Source organism: Rhinolophus hipposideros, assembly GCF_964194185.1.
Source record: "Rhinolophus hipposideros genome assembly, chromosome: 21".
NCBI classification, from domain to species: Eukaryota; Metazoa; Chordata; class Mammalia; order Chiroptera; family Rhinolophidae; genus Rhinolophus; species Rhinolophus hipposideros.
Genome location: NC_138067.1, coordinates 45,655,076 through 45,677,326, shown reverse-complemented (window position 1 = coordinate 45,677,326; position 22,251 = coordinate 45,655,076). Strand labels below are relative to the sequence as shown.

Genomic DNA, 22,251 nt, shown 5'->3' with positions numbered 1-22,251 from the left:
CTTAGCAAACTTATTAGTCCTCAGTTACCTTAGGGAATTTCGTTCAATGGCTCGTAACTCAGCTTTAGTCCAGGGGACATAGACATGGGATTTATTGGGATTTCCAGAGGGTTTAATCTTAAATGGGGAAGTACTGATAAGTTCCGAGGAAGGAGAGAGTCAAGAGAATGTGCAGCTGGGGGCTGAGCTGAAGGCAGAGCTTGGAACAAAAGAGCAGTGAAGGAAGGGCAAGGCAGCACTGTGGAGGAAGAGCATGAGGTTTTGGGTGCTGTTTTGTCTTTTTGAATTTCTCGCAGCCCATTAACTTCGAGAGTTTATTTTCTAAATGGGCAAATTTAGATTCACATCGTTGTTTGGAAGCCTCAATATTCCATTCAAAATAGGTATTCCATTCCTCTTTCTTAATTACAGTGCCATTATTATCCAATTTAGTTTTAAGAAATATCAAGCTTGGGAATCTCAAAAGTTCCCCCAAGTGGTCATTGATTCTTTGACGTCCTCTTACATCTGTCCATTTAGTTAAACACGTGCACGAAAATTCCCCGCGGGTTTTAAACATATATTCGGCCGGTGTTCCTGTTGGAAGGACACTTTTAGGAGGTTTAGACAGCAGAGACCCCTTTTTTAACTGGGCCCAAAACACTTCACCACTCGAGGAACCTGCAGGTCTTCCACTCGCCTCACTCTGGAACAGCCTGATTACTGAGAAGCAGCCCGGAGCCTAATACCCAGTTCCACTGAAATGACCAACTGTCAGGGAGTTAATCTGTTGGCTGAGATGGGTGGCACTTTTCTCACTGAGACAGCACAGTCTAGTCGCAATGGACAACTTGCTTTCCAAAGAATCCAAGCTGACCTACCACAACCAGCACTCAGACAACACAAATAAGCGTCGAACACATGCACACACACAATTAAAACAATTCCCGAATAAAGCCTGGAGAACGTCAGAGGCAAAGCGTTGGCTGAGACCCAGGAGAGAATTTACCTGCGGCTTCCAGGCTGAGGAGCAACGGCATCGGGCCCAAACAGCTCCGTGAGGCCCCAGAGCCGGTTGCTCACCACTCAGAAGCCCCGAGTTCATGCTTCTCTGGATTCTGGATGAGCCCCCAAGAATGTTAATTGGAGAAAATAGCCTTTTAGATAGTGCGCCAAACGAAGGGTTTATTTGGGGCGGGGGGGGGGGGGGCAGGGGAGAAGAAAACAAAATCACCACTCGCAGGAAGAGTCACTCCGACCACCGCCCCCGTGCCAAAGACCGCCCACGCCCCAAGATGGCCCCTATATGTCCCCCACCGACGGAAGTTAGAGCCATAAAGTTTAACAGGAAGTCAGGACTAGAGAGTAATAGGAAACCCAGTTCCAGCCCTAGAGCTCCTAGATCCTGGCTCACTTTTCTTAAAGTGCCAGTTCACGTTTATCAAATGGCAGGTGTTTCAGTGGTCCTGAAAAGGTATGAGCGGAGTCTGATATGCTACTGAGCAAGAGTAATGCCCCTGGTGGCTGCAGAGGCTTGGCCCTAGGTGCTTGTTCATCTCTGTACGGCACCTCTTTCAAGATGGCTACTCCAGTTTTGAAACCGCTGAATGGGGGCCGCCATATTACACACCAAGTTTGAACTGCACAGAATCCGGTCCGTGGAAGGAAGCGGCCCTTTTCATCCACCGCCCCTGAGTGAGCCCGGTGGGCAAAGTGTGGGGACCGGAAGCGGAAGTGGTGTGTGGAATTATTTTAAACCTCCCGTGGCGCGCTGAGGAATCTCTAGTTGTCTGAATACTGGTGCGGAGCTTAAGAAAGTGCTCGGGGAAGATGGTGGCATCCATAATTGATGAAGGAGGTCTGTGGGTTTTTGGCGGTGGGCTGGGGAATCTGGTTGTTACTAATTACCGGAGGGGAGGCTTGGCTGTGAGTAGCGGTGTCGTAGGAGAGGCTGAGTTTTGGGGGTCTGTGTGGGGTATGGACCTGTGGGGGATAGGGATTACTTTTTGGGAACTTTTGGTGGTTGTGTGGGGGTGGTGATAACTTCAGCGTGGTGGGTCCATGAATGGCGTGACATGCATGGTTCAGAATGAGATATCATTGTGGGCGTGAGTGGTAGGACGTGCTCATTTGTGTTTGTGATTGAGTAGCTTGTCCGGGTCCTGCACTGGTATGAGAAGTTAAGTGAATTGTTGGAGGTCTTGATGGGTGGGGATAGGGGTGAGGGATTGGGGGGTGGGTACTGTAATTTGAGTCCACAACTTTGGATAATGGACACTTGCTTTTTGGAGTTATATTTCTCACAGCTGACAGTACCGTCCATTATAGCCAATCTTCTACTCAAATCCTGTTTTCAATTATCCTTGGACCTCAAGTCATCCTCTCATTTTTTCTATGAAAAATGAAAATACTTTGAAGTTGCAATATTGTGATTTATAAGATATTTGATCTTGACCTACAGTTAGTTGCTGGCTCACTGCTTCCCAAGCCCTTGGAATTAAGTCTTAAGTGAGGAAAGTGATAATAGTGTCTTTTGTTATGTTAATGAGGTGACTTTTGGACTCCACCCTAGAGTGGAGGAGGCTGGTTGCCTGGGGAACCAAACTTGTGATTACCGGGTTTGAATTTTCCCTCCTTCCACCCCATACCCACCTCTGGGAATAGGAGAGGAGCTTGAGGTTGAAACAGTTGCCAATGGCCAGTGAATAAATCAATTATAACTATGCAATGAGACCTACATGAAAACACAGAGACAGCTCATGGCTTTCATGTTAGGCAACCAGAACACATCCACTCTGCCACCATGCTGGGCCCCAAGCTCCATATGGACAGAAGCTCCTTTGTTCAGGATCTCACCTTATGTATCTCTTCATCTGGTTATTGTTTATATCCTTTAATATCTTTTGCAATAAATTGCAAATCTAATCAGTAAACCGGTTTTTTTGAGTTTTTGTGGCAGTTCAGAAAATTAATTGAATCTCAGGATGGGATTGTGGGAACCTTAGCATCTGAAGTGGAGGATGGTCTTGAGGGGCTGAACCCTTTACCTATGGAATCCAATTCTCTCTGGGTAGTGCCAGAATTGAGTTGAATTCTCGAATACCTTGGTGGTGGCTGAGAATTGCTTGATGTGAGAAAGCCTAAACATGTTGGAATTAGGTTCGGGGAACCCCTTTTCAGAAGAAATTATATTGAATTAATATGCAGTAATATTGTAAGGCTTGGGGCGAGATAATGAGGCTAAGAGAGTCAGGCGGGTTGAGAAAGGTGAGTGCTTTATTCTGCGCCCCCACCCAGGGCAGAACGAGGGAGGCATATATGCGGTTTTTGGGGTGGGGGTTGGCTGAGTGAGGTGGCAGTTGAGCAGGCCCCCCAGCGCAGATCGGGCATGGGCAGCTGCATCCGGGAATTGTTTATTGCACCAACTTCTGCTGCTGCCTTTTCGGTGAAACGCCAGGGGCCCCACTTTCCCTCATGCGAGGAGGGGTCTGACTTGGCTCCTGGCCGCTTTGACCATGCCGGTAGCTGACCTAACAAATATGTGTTGTGAAAGGTGTGGCTTTTGCCCTTTGTCCCTTTCACTTGAATATTTCCTTTGGATGAAAAAGGGGTCATGTACTAAACCTGACAAGCTTAGGGGAGGCAAGCATGGTGGGCCCTACAAGCTCAGAGACCAAAATTAACCACATTGGATGGTCTGAACATAAAAATTCCTAACTAAAAGCAGGTCATGGGGGGTAGTCATATCCTGGGCCTATAGCTTTTTGGACAAAAGTCAATCTTTATCTTAAGTAAGACTGTCTATTGTCTTTTTGCTTCTAAGGAATATCATTAATCCCTTTTTCTGAACCCCTCAAGGCATACCCTCCACACCAGAGCACGAGACACAGAGCCCCTCATTATTATGTTGCCTCCACATACCATCTCTGTGTGCTATGAATGTCAATTATTAACTATCCTGTACCCACCAATATAAAAGAAGTATGTCTCTCAATTTCACTTTTTATTCAACCCCAGAGATTTCCCTGCTTTGCTTTCTCCAGCCCCCTTAATCTACCACTAATGGATTTTATGTAACCTCCATTATGTCTCCTTCTTTGATTCTAACGTATAAAATAAGCTGCAAAACTGCCATTCTCCAGAGCATTTTCTCAGTTTTGTGAGATTTTTCTTTCTGGGAACTGTTGTCAGTTTGGCTCAAATAAACTTAAAATTCTCTACAGGATTGGATGTTTCTTACGTTGACAGTCCTTTCTAGTTGATCATGACACAGGTAGTGAGAAACCAGCCAGTTTCCCCCAAATCATACTACCTACAGACCACAATTGTTCAAATTTGGGTACATTTCTTATTTATGCTTTTTAAAAAGTGTTTATTACTTGAGCTTATCATATATACATGTCTATATTATTAATTCTTTTCTTTTTTTTTTAAGATTTTATTGGGGAAGGGGAACAGGACTTTATTGGGGAACAGTGTGTACTTCCAGGCCTTTTTACCAAGTCAAGTTGTTGTCCTTCCAATCTTAGTTGTGGAGGGTGGCGTTCAGCTTCAAGTTGTTGTCCTTTCAGTCTTAATTGTGGAGGGCGCAGCTCAGCCCCAGGTCCAGTTGTCATTGCTAGTTGCAGGGGGTGCAGCCCACTATACCTTGCTGGAGTAGAACTGGCAACCTTGTGGTTGAGAGGATGCGCTCCAACCAACTGAGCCATTTGGGAGCTCAGCTCAGCTCAAGGTGCCGTGTTCTATCTTAGTTGCAGGGGGCGGAGCCACCGTTCCTTGCAGGACTCGAGTTGAACCGACAACCTTGTGGTTGAGAGCCCACCGGTCCATGTGGGAATCGAACCAGCAGCCTTCGGAGTTAGGAGCATGGAGCTCTAACCGCCTGAGCCACTGAGCCGGCCCCTATTAATTTTTTTGAAAATACTTTTTTAAAGCTCAAAAGACACTTTTAGTATTCTATCAAGTGAACGTATGGAATTTTGACCGGTATCACATTAAAATCATAAATTTGGCAGAATAATCTACTTTTATCTTAATACAAATTGGTCCCTATCTCCAGCTCCTTAGAAAATTTTCTGGTTTTATGTAGGTTCTGGATATTTATGTTCTTTAGTGATTACATTTTCATTGCTTTTAAAAAATGCTTCCTTTTGCCTTTTAAACTTTTATTTTAAATTTCGGTGTGAAGAAAAGCAATTAAAATACCTATCTGGGCCCATTACTGACTTTCATTATTATGAATAGTTTTCAGTTTTTTCCCCCCAGAGTTTTAAGGAAAGCCATCACAAAATCTTCAAGTGATTTTAGTGGAAAAACTTTGGATTTTAGGGTTAGATCTTGATTTTTATTTCAATTATACCACTAGCTGGGATATTGGAAAGTTGCCTAAACTCTCTGAGTGTCCAGTTTCCCATTTGTGTAAACTGAATTTATAGTGACTCTGAGAGTTGTGAACATTAAGTGAATTCTAGAACAGTGGGTTTCATAGTAGCTACTCGATAAGTGGTAGTTGTTCAATGTTTATATTGTTGTAGGGCTTTTTGCACTTTTTAATGTTTTCTGTTCAGTTGGTGCAAAAGTAATTGCGGTATTTGCAATTATTTTTAACCTTTTAAACCGCAATTACTTTTGCACCAACCTAATTGTTTCATTTTCATTTTTCTATTTCTTATTTTTTACAGTTACATGCTGTAGTTTCTTGTATCTTGCCTTCTTCCTTCACCATTATGTTTAAGAGCTTCAGCTGTGTTATTACATGTAGTTTTAGTTTTTTCATTATTATTTAGTTCATTTATTATGAATATGGCACTATTTTTTTCCATTTTACTGTTGATGGACATTGAACTGTTCTTCTTTTTTGACTCTTATAAACTGCTGCTGTGAACATTCTTATATACATAACCTGGTTTACAACTGTCTAAGTTTTTCTAGGATGTTTACTTAAGAGTCGTGTTGCTAGATCATAAAAAATCAACATTACTAGCTAATGCCATGTGTTTTGCTAAGGAGTTCTTCTAATTTGCACCCCTGTCAGCAATGTGTGGAAGCTGTCCTTGCTTTAAATCCTCTCTATGCCTTGGCATTGTCAGATCTTTTGTTTTGGCCTATCTAATAGGACTTAGGCCCAAAACAAAAGTACTTGGTCATTGTAGTTTTAATTTACATTTCCCTGATTATCAGTAGGACTGAGCCCCTTTTATTATGTTTCCTGGACATTATAAACTTTTTTTTATGATTCCTCTTCAAATCTTTTGCCCATTTTTATTGATCTCTCTGCCCATGTGAAACACATTGATTTGTTAGTTCTTTGGTCTTTTTTTTTTTTTTACATGAGCCATGACGAACATATTTACATGTTATAAATATGTTCTTATATTCTGTGGCTTATTTTTCACACTTTAAAAACTATAGTTGATTTTTTTTAAGTAATTTTATTTTTAATTGCTTATTCTTACTATATAAACAGTAATCTTTATGTATTGACTTTGTATCTAGCCATGTTGTAAAACTTTTTGTTAGTTTTATTAATATATCTGAAGTCTTTTTGGATTTTCATTTATAAACATAACACAAGCAAATTATGGCAGTTGTATTTCATTTTTTTCTATCTGACACTTTTTCTTTCCCTTGCTTTTTCCTGGCCTGGACAATACTCTGTAACGTAGAATGGAAATACTGATTGTAGGCATCATTTTTTTCTTGATCACAGTTGGGAAATTTTTTCAGTGTATTACCCTTAAGTATGATGTTGCATGTAGGTTTTTTTAATAGATACTTTTTTTGTATTAAAAAGTTCCCTTTTTGTCCTACCTTGCTAAGATTTTGTTGTTTTAGTCACCAGTGTAAGTTGAATTTTCTCAAATGTTTTTCAGTATTTTAATTTCTCTTATTTAATTGTTATGTTGAATTATATTTATTGACTTTAGGATTTTAAGTCAACTTTGTACTCCTGGGATGAAACCGGTGATGACATCCTTAATTAGCTTTTCTCTATATTTCTGGATTTTATATATACAAAGGGTGCTAAAAACATGTATACACAGTTTAAGAAAGGAAAAAAATTTTAATACTCAATATATACTGATAACAAAAGATACATACATGTCATGTTTGACTTCTGCAATTACAAGAGGTGCTCCAAGTTTTTACCATCAGCATCCCAGCACTTTTGATTACGGCAAACTACTGCCTGAGCAACGCTGACCAAAGTGTTCACTTGTATACATTTTTCTGGCACCCCCCAGTATGCATGTGTGTCTGTGTGTGTGTTTCCAGCAAAGAAAGAAAAGGTTTATTTAAGGAGTCGGTGCCAAGTCCGGAGACACAGGTAAGCTAGTGCTCAAAAACCTGGTTCCGATATTCTATTCTTTTGTATAGTATTATCAGTGTATGTGTGATATTTGCCTTTAATTTCCTTCTCTGGCAGTGTTCTCAAAATTCAGTTTCTTCCAGTTATTCTGTTTCCCAAAGACCATACTTTTGAAGTTACCAATTTTAATATATAGTCAAAGACTCAACTTTTTATTTAACTTCCTAGTACCTAGGAAAGTTGTCAATACAGGTGTATGCTCAGGATATATGTGACTATTGAGAGCATCTCAGCCTTGGACGTTGCATTTCCAGAGCCTTTGGATTAAACAAAACACTTGAGGTGTCAAACTCCAGGTTATATTTATCCCCAGCAGCTTGAGCAGAGTCACCAGAGGACTCAGCTTAGAATTTTATGTGGAGATAAGGTCTCTGCAATAAAAGCCTACAGTTGATATGTCATGTAAAGTGAATATTCCCCTTAAATCCACAGGTCTTGACTTTCAGGGAAAAGACAGGTCCCATGACATGAAGAGGTAGAGGTTCCAGAACAAAGAGTGTCATGTTCTAGTGGTTCTCTTGACCAGAAGAACTTTTAACCAAGATTAAGAGCAGAGCTGGAAAAGTCATTGAGCAGATGTTGGAGTCACTGGCAACTTCTCAAGAACAGCTGAAAATGACCAAATTTAAGGTGAGCTGTTTTTCCAAAGGATTTGAAGAGATTTCTAATAATTCACACAATGAAAAGTAGTACTATGTGCAGATAAAAGTCTGGTGGGAAAGATGCACAGGAGAGATGATAGACGATTAAGACTGCAGCCCAGTTGAAGGATGGATGTAAATGCACATCATGGCTCATTCAAGGTGCCTAATGTTAAAACACTGATATAATCTATAGAGTCCAAAGCTGAGTTGCCACTTTTCCTCTGGTGCTGATGGCAGCCATAATCAAAAGATGAACAGGAATTTTTATGAAATACATTTTTCTTTAAGAGAAAACTGACAATTCCTTGCAGTCAATAAATGTTTTCTGGCACTTTGGCATCAAGAAGTAATTTTATAGGTCTTCATCAAAAATCAAAAGCGTTGCTCAAACTCAGTATCACCAATTCCTCCTGCCTTTCTTGAACCCACTCTAGTTGTTTTTGCTCCCACCCTTCCTCCAAAAGTGCTTTTTATGAGGCTCACCAATGACTCTGTGTTGTTAAATTTCATGATGAGTTTTTACTTGACCTTTCAGCAGCATCTGACATAGTTGATACTTCCTTCTTCCTTTGATGTACTGTTGTAAATGGGTGGGTAGAATGCCATGCTCTCCTGTTTTCTGCCTTATCGGCCACTTCTTCTAGGGTTCAGTTTCTTTTTGTAAGTTTTGTCTTATCTCTCGTCCTGTAATGTTAATTCTTGGAGTGACTCAGGGCTCATTCCTTGCATCCTTTTTGTCTGTACTCACTTCCTTAGTGGTCTCATCTAGTGTCAAGGTTTAAACACTCAGATGCTGATGTCTTCTTTGTGTCTCTAGCCTGGACTTTTCCCTGAGCATCAGCTCCTATGTCGCTTTGCCTCCTTGACTTAACAAAGGTACATCTCTACACATGTATCCAACTAACCATTTCCCAACCAAGCTCCTGATCTCACGTGAAATCTGTTCCTTCCTCAGTTTTCCTGTTTCAGTTAATAGCCTTTCCCGGTTTCTTAGATGAGGGATCAGCAAACTTCTATAAAGGGCAAGATAGTGAGTATTTTAGCCTTTGTGGGCCAGACAGTCTCTGTTGCTATTCAGCTCTGCCGTTGTAGCACAAAAGCAGCCACGGACAATACAGAAACTACTGGGCATATCTCCACTTTTCACACTTTTATCGATCTTTATGCATCCCATCATCCCAGGGCAAATCCTATTGGTTCTGTTTCCAAAGTAGACCTCAAATCACTTTTCTTTGCTACATCACTGCCCTAGTCAAAGACATCATCATCTGTCACGTGGACCACTGTAGTAGCTTCTCACTCTTCTTGCTAACACTTCTTGTTGGCACTTCTCCAGACTGCAGTGTTGCTTTGGGTCCTTTGTGTTTTTCTTTCTTTCTTATTTTTTGATGCATTTCAAAATAAGTTACATACATGAGTACATAGCCCCCTAAATACTACAGCATGTATATTGTTAACTAGGGTTTAATATTTGCTTCTGTTATAGTACTTTTATTTATTTTAGTATAAAATTTATATACAACTAAATGTACAAATATTTATGTACCGTTCAACAGTTTTGACATATGCATACACACCTGTATTACATGCTTTTCATGTATCCACTTGTCAGGATGATACAATTTTTTATCTTTTATTCTGTCAGTATGGTGAGTTACACTGGTTGATTTTTAAATGACATGGTTTTTTCTCTTCTGTTTTGTTTAGAGGAAGTTGATTTTATTTATGTATTCATTTATTACTTTCAGGTACACAAAACAACATAATGATTAGACATTTACACCCCTTACAAAGGGATAATGCCAACTAATCTACCTCTCCTCTGACATCGTGCATGGCTATTCCAATACCATTCACTATATTCCCTATGCTGTGCTTTATAGCCTGTGACTATATACATATACATATGTATACATATATATTTATAGTTAATATTCAGTATTATTTTATATTAGTTTCAGGTATACAGTGCAGTGGTAAGGCATTTATATAACTTATGAAGTGATCCCCCCTATAAGTCTAGTACCCATCTGAAACCATACATAGTTCTTACAACATTATTGACTATATTACCTATGCTGTACTTTTTATCTTCATGACTCTTTTGTGACTACCAGTTTGTACTTCCTAATCTTTTCTTACCCATCCCCCCAACATTTTCCCATCTAGCAACCATCAGTTTTTTTTCTCTGTATCTATGAGTCTGTCTGTTTTGCTTGTTCCTTTATTCTGTTCTTTACATTCTACATATAAGTGAGATCATATGGTATTTGTCTTTCTCAGTCTCACTTATTTTATTTAGCATAATATCCTCTAGGTCCATCCATGTTGTTGCAAATGGTAAGATTTCATTCTTTTTTTATGGTGGAGTAATACTCCATTGTATAAATGTACCACAATTTCTTTTCTTTTTTTTTATTAGTTTCAGATGTACAAAGCAATGTAATAGACATTTATACCCCTCACAACGTGATAACCCCACCCAATCTATTACCCCTCTGACATCATATATAGCTGTTAAAATACTATTGACTATCTTCCCTATGCTGTATTCCACATCCCATGACTTATACAGAGGGTGCCAAAAAAATGTATACACATTTTAGAAAGGAAACTATTAAAATTGTAATACTCAATATATACTGATAACAGAAGATGCATACAAGTCACGTTTGACTTCTGCAATTACAAGAGGTGCTCAAAGTGGTTACCATTAGCGTCCAGACACTTCTGATTATGGTGAACTACTGCTTGAGCAACGTTGACCAAAGTGTCCACGTGTATACTTTTTTTTTTTGGCACCCCCGATATACACGTATATATAATTATAATTGACATTCACTGTTATTCTACTTCAGCTTCAGGTGTATAGTGCATTGGTGAAAAAATAGGGAACGCTTAGTGAATTTGCGCGTCATCCTTGCACAGGGGCCATGGTAATCTCTGCATCGTTCCAATTTTAGTATATGTGCTACTGAAGTGAGCACCACAATTTCTTTATTCATCTATTGATGGACATTTTGGTTGTTTCCATATCTTGGCCATTGTGGATAGTGCAGTAAACATGGGGTGGATATATTTTTTCAAATTAGTGTTTTGGATTTCTTTGGATAAATACCCAGAAGTCGGATTACTAGGTCATAAGGTAGCTCTATTTTTAAGTTTTTGAGGAACCTCCATACTGTTTTCCATAGTGGCTGCACCAATTTATAATGCCACCAACAGTGCATGAGGGTTCCCTTTTCTCCACATCCTCTCCTTCACTTGTAGTTTGTTGATTTATTGATGATGGTCATTCTAACAGGAGTGAGGTGGTGTCTCATTGTGGTTTTTATTTGCATTTCTCTGATGATTAGTGACATTGAGCATTTTTTCATATGTTTATTGCCCATCTGTATGTCCTCTTTGGAGAAATGTCTATTCAGGTCCTCTGCCTTTTTTTTTAATTGAATTGTTTGGGGGTTTTTTGGAGTTGAGTTGTATGGGTTCTTTTTTTGTTTTCCATTTTGTTAAATTAATGTCAGGTGTACAAAGCAACGTAATAGTTAGACATTTAAACCCCTCATAAAGTGATAACACACCCCCAAGCTCCTACTCCTCTGACAACTTTATAGCTGTTACAATACCATCGACTACCTTCCCCATGTTGTACTCCACATCCCGTGACTGTATACACCTACATATTTAGTTATAGTTGACAGTCAGTATTATTCTACTTCACCTTCAGGTGTACAGCACAGTGGTCAGGCATCTACACAGTCTGTGAACTAATCCCCCTGAGAAGTCGAGTGCCCATCTGGCATCTTACATGATATTTACAACATTGTTGATTGTATTTCCCATACTGTATTAACTACTAATTTGTATTTCTTGGTGCCTTCACCTTTTTCACCCTGTTCCAAACCCCATTCCCATCTATCACCTTTATAGATCTAATACCTATCTGGCACCATATCTAGTTATTAGAATATTATTGACTATATTCCTTATGCTATAACCTACATCCCCATGACTACTGTATAACAACCAATTTGTACTGCTTAATCCCTTCCCCTTTCACCCATCCTTAACCCCGTCCCATCTTAAAGAAGTTCCTCTAAGAGTCCTTGTAATACTGATTTGGTGGTGATGAACTTTTTCAGCTTTTTCTTGTCTGAGAAGCTCCTTATCTGTCCTTCAATTCTAAAGGACAGTCTTGCAGGGTTGTAAGGTTGTATGTCGTTGCCTTTCATCTCTTGGAATATTTCCTGCCACTCCCTTCTTGCCTGCAAAGTGTCTGTTGAGAAGTCTGCTGCCAGTCTTATGGGGGCTCCCTTGTAGGTAACTACCTGCTTTTCTCTTGCTGCTTTTAAGATTCTCTCTTTGTATTTAACCTTTGGCATTTTAATTATGATGTGTCTTAGTGTTGGCTTCTGGGTTTATCTTGTTTGGGACTCTACTTTCTGGACTTGTATGTCCATTTCCTTCACAAGGTTAGGGAAGTTTTCTGTCACTATTTCTTCAAATAGGTTTTCAATTCCTTGCTCTCTCTTCTTTCCTTGCTCTCTCTCTTCTCTTTCTGGTACCCCTATAATATGAATGTTTGTACGCTTGATATTGTCCCGGAGACTCCTTAAACTCTCCTCAATTTTTTGGATTCTTTTTTCTTATTGCTGTTCTGTTTGGGTGTTTTCTGCTACCTTATCTTCTACATCACTGGTTGCATCCTCTGCTTCATATATTCTTCATTTTCATTAATGTATCCTTAATTTCTGACTGGTTCTTTTTTTATAGTTTTCATCTCCATTTTCATGCTTCCTATCTCTCTGTTGAAGTTCTCTGAGATCACTGAGCATTTTTATAACCAATGTTTGGAACTCTGCATCTGATAGTTTGCTTGTCTCCATCTCACTTAGTTCTTTTTCTGGAGCTTTGTTTTGTTCCTTTCTTTGGGCCATGTTTCTTTGTCTCCCCATTTTGGCTTCCTCCCTGTGTTTGTTTCTATGTGTTAGGTAGGGCTGCTGTGTCTTCTGGTCTTAGTAGAGTGGCCTTATTAGTAGGTGTGCTGTGAGATTCAGTGGCACAGTCTTTCTGGTCACCTGAGTCACGCACTCCAGGTGTGTCCCTGTGTGGGTTGTGTGTACCCTCCCCTTTAGTTGAGCCGTGGTTGATAATTGCACAAGAGTGGGAAGGGACTGACACTCTGGCTCACTGGTTGTGAGGACTGGCCTTGACTACAGTTGTTGTGCAGGGGCTCACCCTACAGCTCCAGCTCCTTTTGATGCTGGCCATCAGGGGCACCAGCCTAGGACTCCATTGGAGGGGATCCGCTGTAGGTCTATGTCATGCAGGGACTCATGCGGGGTCTCAGCTCCCGCTCCCCACATAAGAACGCAGGATATGGTGAGGCCAAAAAGGAGCACCCCCGGAGCCATAGATGGGGAAGTCATACCTCTATATTCACACTGGCGGCTGGGTTGGAGACACAGGAAGCAAACATCTGCCAGTACCCCAGCAAGGGGTCTTCCTGTACTCCAGTCTCTCTGGTGGCCGGGCAAGACACACACAGGAAGTAGCCACACGATGTACAATATCCACCGTCCACTTTCTCTGCTTGCCAACCAACCAACCAACCAACCAACCAACCAGCATAGCCACAGCAGTTACATCAGCAGTCAATTAGCCAACCAGCTACAGCCAGTAGCCAACCAGTCACAGCCGACGTCCATCCGCCACCCAAGCCAGCACCCCTCCATGCGAGGCAGAGAGCCTAGAAACTGTTCTATGGGACTTTGTCCCCACAGTCTACTTCAGCCACAGCCTGTGACCCATCCTGGGCCACCCAGTGGGAGCCAGAAATTCTCAGATGTCTACTACTGGTGCAGTGCTTGGAAGCACCTTGAGAGGCCAAGCTGAGAACCAAGACCAGGATGCTGTTTGTGCCAGTTTAGGGCTGCTCAGCCACAGATAAAGGACACGCTCAAGCCAGATGCTGCTTGTTTGGGTTCCAGGAACCTTTGAGAGACCCTAAGAAAGTCTGAAGCTGAGCCAAGGCAGGTGGTCTGCATGCTAAAGCCCCTGGAAGGAGCCTGGGTGTGCCCGAAAGTTGGTTGGGGCCAGGTCTCAAATCGCCAGGGTGTGGGGAGTGAATGGTGGCCACCTTTGTTTGTGCACTGTGAAGAGGGAGGGCTCAAAAAAGAAACAATGGCCTCTGCCAGCTCCCCTGTCCAGGAGAAAGCTGCCTCTCCCGTCCTGTTGCAAGCCAGACAACTCTATTCCTTACCATTTGTCCCTGCCGGCTTTCTGGCTTTCTAGCTGCTGCCCCAGCGCTGTTGCTCAGTGAGAGTGATTCCGTTGGTGGATAAGTCTGTGCACCGTCCCTTTAAGAGGAGCGCCTATGAGTGCAGCTGCACTGTATCATTCAGTCACAATCTCCGCTGGTTTTCACAACCAGAAATTATGGGGGCTTCTCTCCCCAGCACTGGAACCCTGGGCTGGAGTGGGGCTGGGATCTCTTGCCCTTCAAGGGGATGGGGAGGGACCCCCACAGCCAAAGTAGTCCTCCTGATCTTTAATGGTTACACGCAGGTGTGGGACCAGCCCGTTCCATGTCTCCGACCTTGCTACCAGTCTGGAGGTGATTCTTTTGAACGTCCTTAGTTGAAAAGCTTCAGTTCAGCTTGGTTTTAGGCGATTCTCAATACTAGTGTTTTGTAGATTAGTTGTAATTTTGATGTGGTTGTGAGAGAAGGTAAACACAGCGTTTACCTACTGTGCCATCTTGGTTTTTAAACCGTATGGTTCTCTATAAATTTTGGATATTAGCCCCTTATCAGATGTATCATTAGCAAATATCTTCTCCCATTCAGTATGATGTCTTTTTGTTTTATTGATGGTTTCCTTTGCTGTGAAAAAACTTTTCAGTTTGATGTAGTCCCATTTGTTTATTTTTTCTTTTGTTTCCCTTGCTCGAGGAGATACATTAGTAAAAATATTTCTAAGAGTAATGTCTGAGGGTTTCCTTCCCATATTTTCTTTTAGGAGTTTTATGGTTTCAGGTCTTACACATAAGTCTTTAATTTATTTGGAGTTTATTTTTGTATATGGCTTAAGAAGGTGGTCCACTTTCTTTTTCTTTCTTTTTTTGTATGTATCCGTCCAGTTTCCCAAGAGCCATTTATTGAATAGACTGTCTTTACCCCGATGTAAATTTTTGCTTTTTATGTCATAGATTAAATGACCATATAGGCATTGATTTATTTCTGGGTTCTCTGTTGTGTTCCATTGATCTATGTGTCTGTTTTTATGCCAGTACCAGTGGCATGATATTTTTAATGAGCTTTAAGTTTCTTCTATAAGATGTAAGGTAAACCTAAATTTACTAAACCTTTTGGACATACAATATATTGTGAAAATGATCATAAAAAATTCGTATGCATTTTTTTCCATGTCATTGAATGAAAAATCACCTGAAACAAGAATATGCTGTTACAGGTAACATTGTCATTTAAGGATGTGTTTGTGGACTTCACTTCGGGGGAGTGGCAGCTACTGGATGCTGCTCAGAAGAACTTATACTGGAATGTAATGTTGGAAAATTATAGCAATCTCGTGTCAATCGGTAAGGATATATTTCTTACATATCTCTTGGTGAACTCTCAGTCTGTTGCCTTTTTTTTTCTTAATTACTAGAATTTATAGGACCTCTGACATTTTTAATGTCTTTAAACATAGGGTATATAGATGGTAGAATCTTTGTGTCTCTGTGAACCTGGAGAGAGGATGGTAGTCTCACTGCTCGAATGGAAGTTTTTCACTTTGCTGAGATGCTGACTCTGAAACAGATCTTCCTAATTTCAGAGGTTCTGAAGACCAAGCTCTTGGGCCCATGTTTGTGTATATACAAATTATTAGGCTTTTAGACCACAAGCATTCTTCCAGATGGAGCAAGAATTGTCATGGATTGTAGAGGGAGAAATCTGCAGTGAGGGCAGTCTAGGTGAGTGAATATAAAACAGGTAGATGAATGAATGTGTAGGGAGTTAGAATCTTAGATAGGTTCTTTTGAGAACTCTACTTTAAAATTCTTGAACCCTTAAATATAAGACAAAGTAGTTGACACAGCTTACTAGATGTTGTTAAGGATTCTTCCACTCATCACCTTGCTCCTATTAGGAATCTCTGCTTGATATTTAGAAGGAGATTGACCTCTTATGTCTATTCAGTCTTTATCAGAACTCTGGAATCTGAATTAGGACCTTGCTTTCTTGGTTATCCTTTCTAGCATCTTCACTTGTCCTCACCAACACTACTTATGTTGCCTTCCTCCTATTCAATACTTCAACCGTGGTCAGAATTATGCTTCCAAATACACATGGATTTTCCCCCCTTTTCCCATGTTTTGTATGACTTTTGTGTTCCTCTGCTTTCCTTTTATTTTCTCTTTTCCTTCTACTAGATGCCTCTAACTTATATCCCATATCCAGAATATCATTTCTTTCTTTGATCCTTGTTATGAGAGTCTACACCTTCCTGTACCTAATCATATAAAGATTCATTGGTCTCCGTCCTAGAAGACACCTGGCAAGTTGATGATGGTGTAAACTGGCACCAGGAAAACTCTGACAAGCTTGATCCCGTGGAGAGGCATGGGATCCTCTGTGGATATGATGCATGTGGGAAAATATTTCACCTGAGTGAAGACTTTGATCAGTTTGACTTAAATGGAAAAACTTTGAAGCATAATTTAGATTTACTTTTCCAGAACAGAAATTATGTGAATAAGAAAGCTGAAAAGTTAAATCTGCTTGAGAAATTATTTGTCCATGCTATGCACAAAAACACTCAGCCTGGAATTAATTGCTATGGTTATGATTGTGGAGAAACTGTCAGCAAGAAGTCATGCCTGAATATAAATCATATAGAAATGAGATTTTACAAATGTAGTGAATGTCAGAAATCCTTTAACTACATGTCACAACTCCTTGTACACCAGAGAATTCACACAGGAGAGAAACCCTATGCATGCAGTGAGTGTGGGAAAGCTTTTGCACAGAAGAAGGGCCTCATTTTACATCTACGAACTCACACAGGAGAGAAACCCTATGGATGCAGTGAGTGTGAGAAAGCTTTTGCACAGAAGAACGGCCTCATTTTACATCTGCGAACTCACACAGGAGAGAAACCGTATGGATGCAGTGAGTGTGAGAAAGCTTTTGCACAGAAGAACAGCCTCATTTCACATCTGCGAACTCACACAGGAGAGAAACCCTATGCATGCAGTGAGTGTGGGAAAGCTTTTGCACAGAAGAAGGGCCTTCTTTTACATCTGCGAACTCACACAGGAGAGAAACCGTATGGATGCAGTGAGTGTGAGAAAGCTTTTACACAGAAGAACAGCCTCATTTTGCATCTGCGAACTCACACAGGAGAGAAACCCTATGGATGCAGTGAGTGTGAGAAAGCTTTTGCACAGAAGAATGGACTCATTTCACATCTGCGAACTCACACAGGAGAGAAACCCTATGGATGCAGTGAGTGCAGAAAATTTTTCTCACAGAAATCACAGCTAACTGAACACCGGATGATTCATACAGGAGAGAAAAAGTATGAATGCAGCGAATGTTCAAAAGCTTTTATTCGAAAGGCAAAGTTTATTTCACATCTGCGAACTCATACAGGAGAGAAACCTTATGAGTGCAGGGAATGTCGGAAGGCTTTTAATAGTACGGCTCAGCTCACTAGACACCAAAAGTATCACACAGGAGAGAAACCCTACGAATGCAGTGAATGTGGGAAAGTCTACTCCCGCAAATCTAATCTAGCTTTTCATCAGAGAACTCACACAAGTGAGAAACCCTATGAATGCAGTAAGTGTCCAAGAACCTTCATTAGTAAGTCACATCTCATTAAGCATGAGAGAACTCATACAGGTGAGAAACCTTATGGATGCAGGGAATGTGGAAGAACCTTCTCTCTGAAGTTTAATTTCATTTTACATCAGAAAACTCATGCAGGAGAAAAGCCCAATGAATGCAATCAGTGTCAGAAAACATTTATGCTTGGGTCACGGCTCATTGAACATCAGAGAACTCACACTGGAGAAAAGCCCTTTTCATGCAAAGAATATCCAAAAGCTTTCAACCCGAAGTCAGAACTCACTTTATATCAGCAGTGTAGTGAACGTCAAAGCCTTCAGCACTAAATCACTACTCGTTATACACCAGAGAACACATCCAGGAGAAAAACCCTACAGATGCAGTGATTGTGGGAAAGTTTTCACACAGAAGGCACAGCTCATTGTACATTAGAGAATTCACACAGGAGAGAAAACCTGTGAATGCTGTGATTGTCAGAAAATTTTCAGCCGTAAGTCACAACTTTTCATACACCAGAGAACCCATACAAGAGAAAAACCCTATGTGTATAGTGAATGTGGGAAAGCTTTCCTCTGTAAGCATGGTCTAAATAGACACCAAAGAACACATGATGAAACCCTATGAATGCAGTGAATGTGGGAATTCCATTAGTGTCAAGTCACACCTCACTAGACACCATAGACATCATATAGGAGAAAAATCACCTGGATACAGAAAAAAAAAGCACTCAGGAAGTTCATTCCAACATGAGATTACAGGCATGTAGGAAAGAATTCTTATACATACAGTGAATAAATAGAAGTTTTCACTCAGAAATTTATTTTTCTAGAGAATTAAAATGAGAGATCATTAATACAGTAAATAGATACAAAATCTGTAGTAATAACTTGCTTATTCATCAGGAAATGCATATAGGAGAGGAACTGAATTCAGCAAATGTACAAAAGTTCACACAGAAGTCATAGTACATACATACAACAAGGACAACCACTGTGAATGTAGAAATTTTGTGAAAACTTATAGAAGTGTACATTATTTTATATCAGAGAAGGTCACAGGAAAATAAAATCATACAAGACAGAAATGTTGCAGTATTTTCATTGAGAAATCAAATTTCAGATACATCAGAATTTATACCAGAGTAAATCCTATAAGAATAGTAAATGTGAGAACTTTTTATTAAAAGTTACAAGCATGTAATATTAGAGAATTGACACCAAGGAATAACTCTGATTGCCATAAAATGCTCGAAAGTCTTCTCTGATTATGAAAAAAAGTCTACAAACAATGCATATAAGAATGAAAGTATTAAATATGCAGATGACTGCATCATGAAATGCAGCTTTATTATGTATAAGACAATAGTTAGGAAAAATTAAGCCAGGACAGTGAATTGAGGAAATAATTTCCTCTGGAAATAATAAGGAAATCATGTTTTTGCTGTGAGTACCAAGTTGATAAAATATTTCAAAAGTGTTTCAGTATGAAGAAGAGATAGGTGTTCACTGTGGGCTGTGAGACTAAATATGTGAATAAATGAAATGATCAAAACGCGATGAAGTTACCAACTATGTCATCTGTAGCTGGGTGTTTTCTGACAATATCATGGAACATGAATTTTGTAGCTTTTTGATTTTTGTATGTAAATACAAATATAAATATTGTATAAATATTTATAGGTACAAAATGAATGCATGTAACAATAATTTCAAAATTACAGAAAAGTTGAAAGAATTGTACAAAGAATGCTACATCCAGATTCCTCAACTGTTACCATTTTACTACATTTGCTTTATTATATTCTCTCTCCATACATACATATTACTTTGTTTTTCTGAACCATTTGAGAGTAAGTTTCAGACATGATGTCTCCAGTGTGTGTTTACTAACAACAGGGACGTTCTCCAACACAATAACAGTTTAGCTATTAAAATCAGGAACTTTGATCCAATACAGTTATACAACTTAGAGATTTAATTCAGTTTGTCAGTTCTCTAATAATATTCTTAAAAAAAAAAAAAAGAAAATGTGGATTCAAGACCATATATTGTGTATAATTGTCATTTTTCTGTATTTCTGTACATTACTGTAAGGTGGAACAGTTTGTTTTTGTCCTTCATGACTTTGCCATTTTGCAATGTAAAGATTACTTATTTTATAGAATAGCCTTCAATTTAAGTTTGATGCCTCCTAATGACTGGTTGTGTATTTTTGACAGAAATACTACATAAATGATACTATATTCTCAGTGCGTTATATCAGGAAGCACATGATTTTGGTTTGTCTTATTACTGACAGCATAAACTTTGGCCAGTTGGTCAGGTGTTGTCTGCCTGGTTTCTCCACTCTAAAGTTACTATTTTCCCCTTAGAAATTAATAAATTGAAGAGATAATTTGAGACTATGTAAATATCCTGTTCCTCGTCAAACTTTCATTAGTTTTAGCAACCACTGATTATTCTTACCTGGCTCAATTATGACCATGATAGCTACAAAATAGTGATTTTCTAACTATTCTGTATATACTGAGGATACCAAAGAAATGTATACACATTTTAAGAGATATTATCTATGTATTACTTTTTGAAGTTGGATTGAATTATGGTAGCAATGTGTAGTTTGACGTTCGCTCAAAAGATGGTGTTAATCAAATGAATGCTAGCATTACCATGCAACAGGCAGGACTGTCAAAGAAAATGGCGGAAGCACAGTTGTTCGAGGAGCGCAAGACCATTTTGAAGTAGTATTTGAAATTCGAGAATGTTATGGCAGTACAACGACAATGGAAGTGTGAGTATGCAACAGAACCTCCAACACACCTAATAACTGCATTCATGATAAGTTTGAAGTGCGTGATACTGTGTGTGATGTGCACAAGGGGAGATCGGGAGGCCTTGCACAGCAGCAAGTCCTGCTTCTTCTGCTGTGGTGTTGGAACAGTTTACACGCTCACCACAGAAGTCTACCAAATGATGTTTGCTGTAATCAGAAGTGTCTGGACATTGATGGTAACCACTTTGAGCACCTCTTGTAACTGCAGAAGTCAAATGTGACTTGTATTTATCTTTTGTTATCAGTATATAATATTGAATATTGCAATTTGAATACAGTTTTTTCCTTTCTTAAAATGTGTATACATTTTTTTTTGGCACCCTCTGTATTTAATATTTGGTATTCTGTAAGGACTAGCTTTCCTTTCTCCCCCATTTATTTGCTTATTTGTTTATTTTTTTAAATGTCATTGTGGATTCAAGAGTTATTCACTGGTTTATTATCTTTGCTATCATTGTTTTGCGCTCATATTTCCTTAGATTTGGCCAGGGCAATTCCTGTCAAGTTGGCCTCTATATTTTTTTGACATGTTCCCACTGTTTTGTGAGCACTTGTTTTTGGTTCAAGAATATTATCCAGGCTCCTTTGTCTTCCTGGTCCCCTCCAGTACTGGAATCAGTGACTTCTCCAAGGAATCCTAGGTTTTTAAAGTACAGAGTTGTTTTCAGAAACCAAGGTCAGGTTGCTAGATGTACTCATTACTACTGAGGTCATTGCTTTTACGCTGTCTCAGTGGACAGAAGTAGGAAGCACACATACTCATACATATCTGTGTGTTCATGTGTGTACATATGTGTACGTGTCTATATAACCATGAATCACACAATAATTCTCATTTTAATCCAACAGCTTGGATTCAGTCTTCACCCTCTCCATATTTGTTACTCTGTTCTCCCATTATTCTAAAAATACGTATTTTCTCAATCCCCACATTACACAGAAAGGAATTTCAGAGTAGCTGTCTCATACTGTTGTGAAAAAACTTATTGACTAGGGTTAATATTCTTTTATAGTTCTTTTCATCTCAAATATGAAAGTATATAGTTAAAATACTGTGTTGAAAAGTTGCTTGGGACCGTTTTTAAAATCACTTTGATGTGATTATGAATAATGTATAATTAGATATTTTCTATTTGTATTCTATTTTAGAATTTTTCTACCAATGCTTGTTGATATTATTTATTTTTGGTTTGCAAAACATTAACATGGTTCCAGAAGTCAAACCATACTGAAAGGTATACTCAACAAAGTAAGTCAGGTGATTTTTAGTTTGTAGATTGTCCATAAAAATTCTAACTTTTGTACTTTATAACAATGCAGCATCATTACTGAAGTAGTACAAATTACTATACCATCTACCTATGTTTTTGGATGAGGAGACTCACAGGCATAGAGGAAAGTATGAGATTGTCTTTCCAATATTTCTGAAAGGGTTGAAATTCTATTCTCTGCTCATTCGTGAACATGGAATAGGAATAAGACTAGTTACCCTTTTAAAAAAGGTTAGCTGTTTATTGTACATTTTTACATATGCAAAGGCAAAAACACGTGTTCATCAGTGGGACACTAT

General features: G+C 39.4%; 1 protein-coding gene across 1 annotated transcript; it reads left to right on the top strand.

The window, feature by feature from the left end:
* The first annotated feature begins 1,685 nt into the window (after positions 1 to 1,685).
* Positions 1,686 to 20,973, top strand: LOC308489796 (uncharacterized protein). The gene is made up of 4 exons (XM_081031429.1): positions 1,686 to 1,837; positions 7,781 to 7,978; positions 15,466 to 15,592; positions 16,545 to 20,973. Exons 2-4 carry the CDS (start codon positions 7,925 to 7,927, stop codon positions 18,173 to 18,175), a joined length of 1,812 nt encoding a protein of 603 aa, XP_080887555.1. The 5' UTR covers positions 1,686 to 1,837; positions 7,781 to 7,924; the 3' UTR covers positions 18,176 to 20,973.
* The last annotated feature ends 1,278 nt before the right edge of the window (positions 20,974 to 22,251 follow it).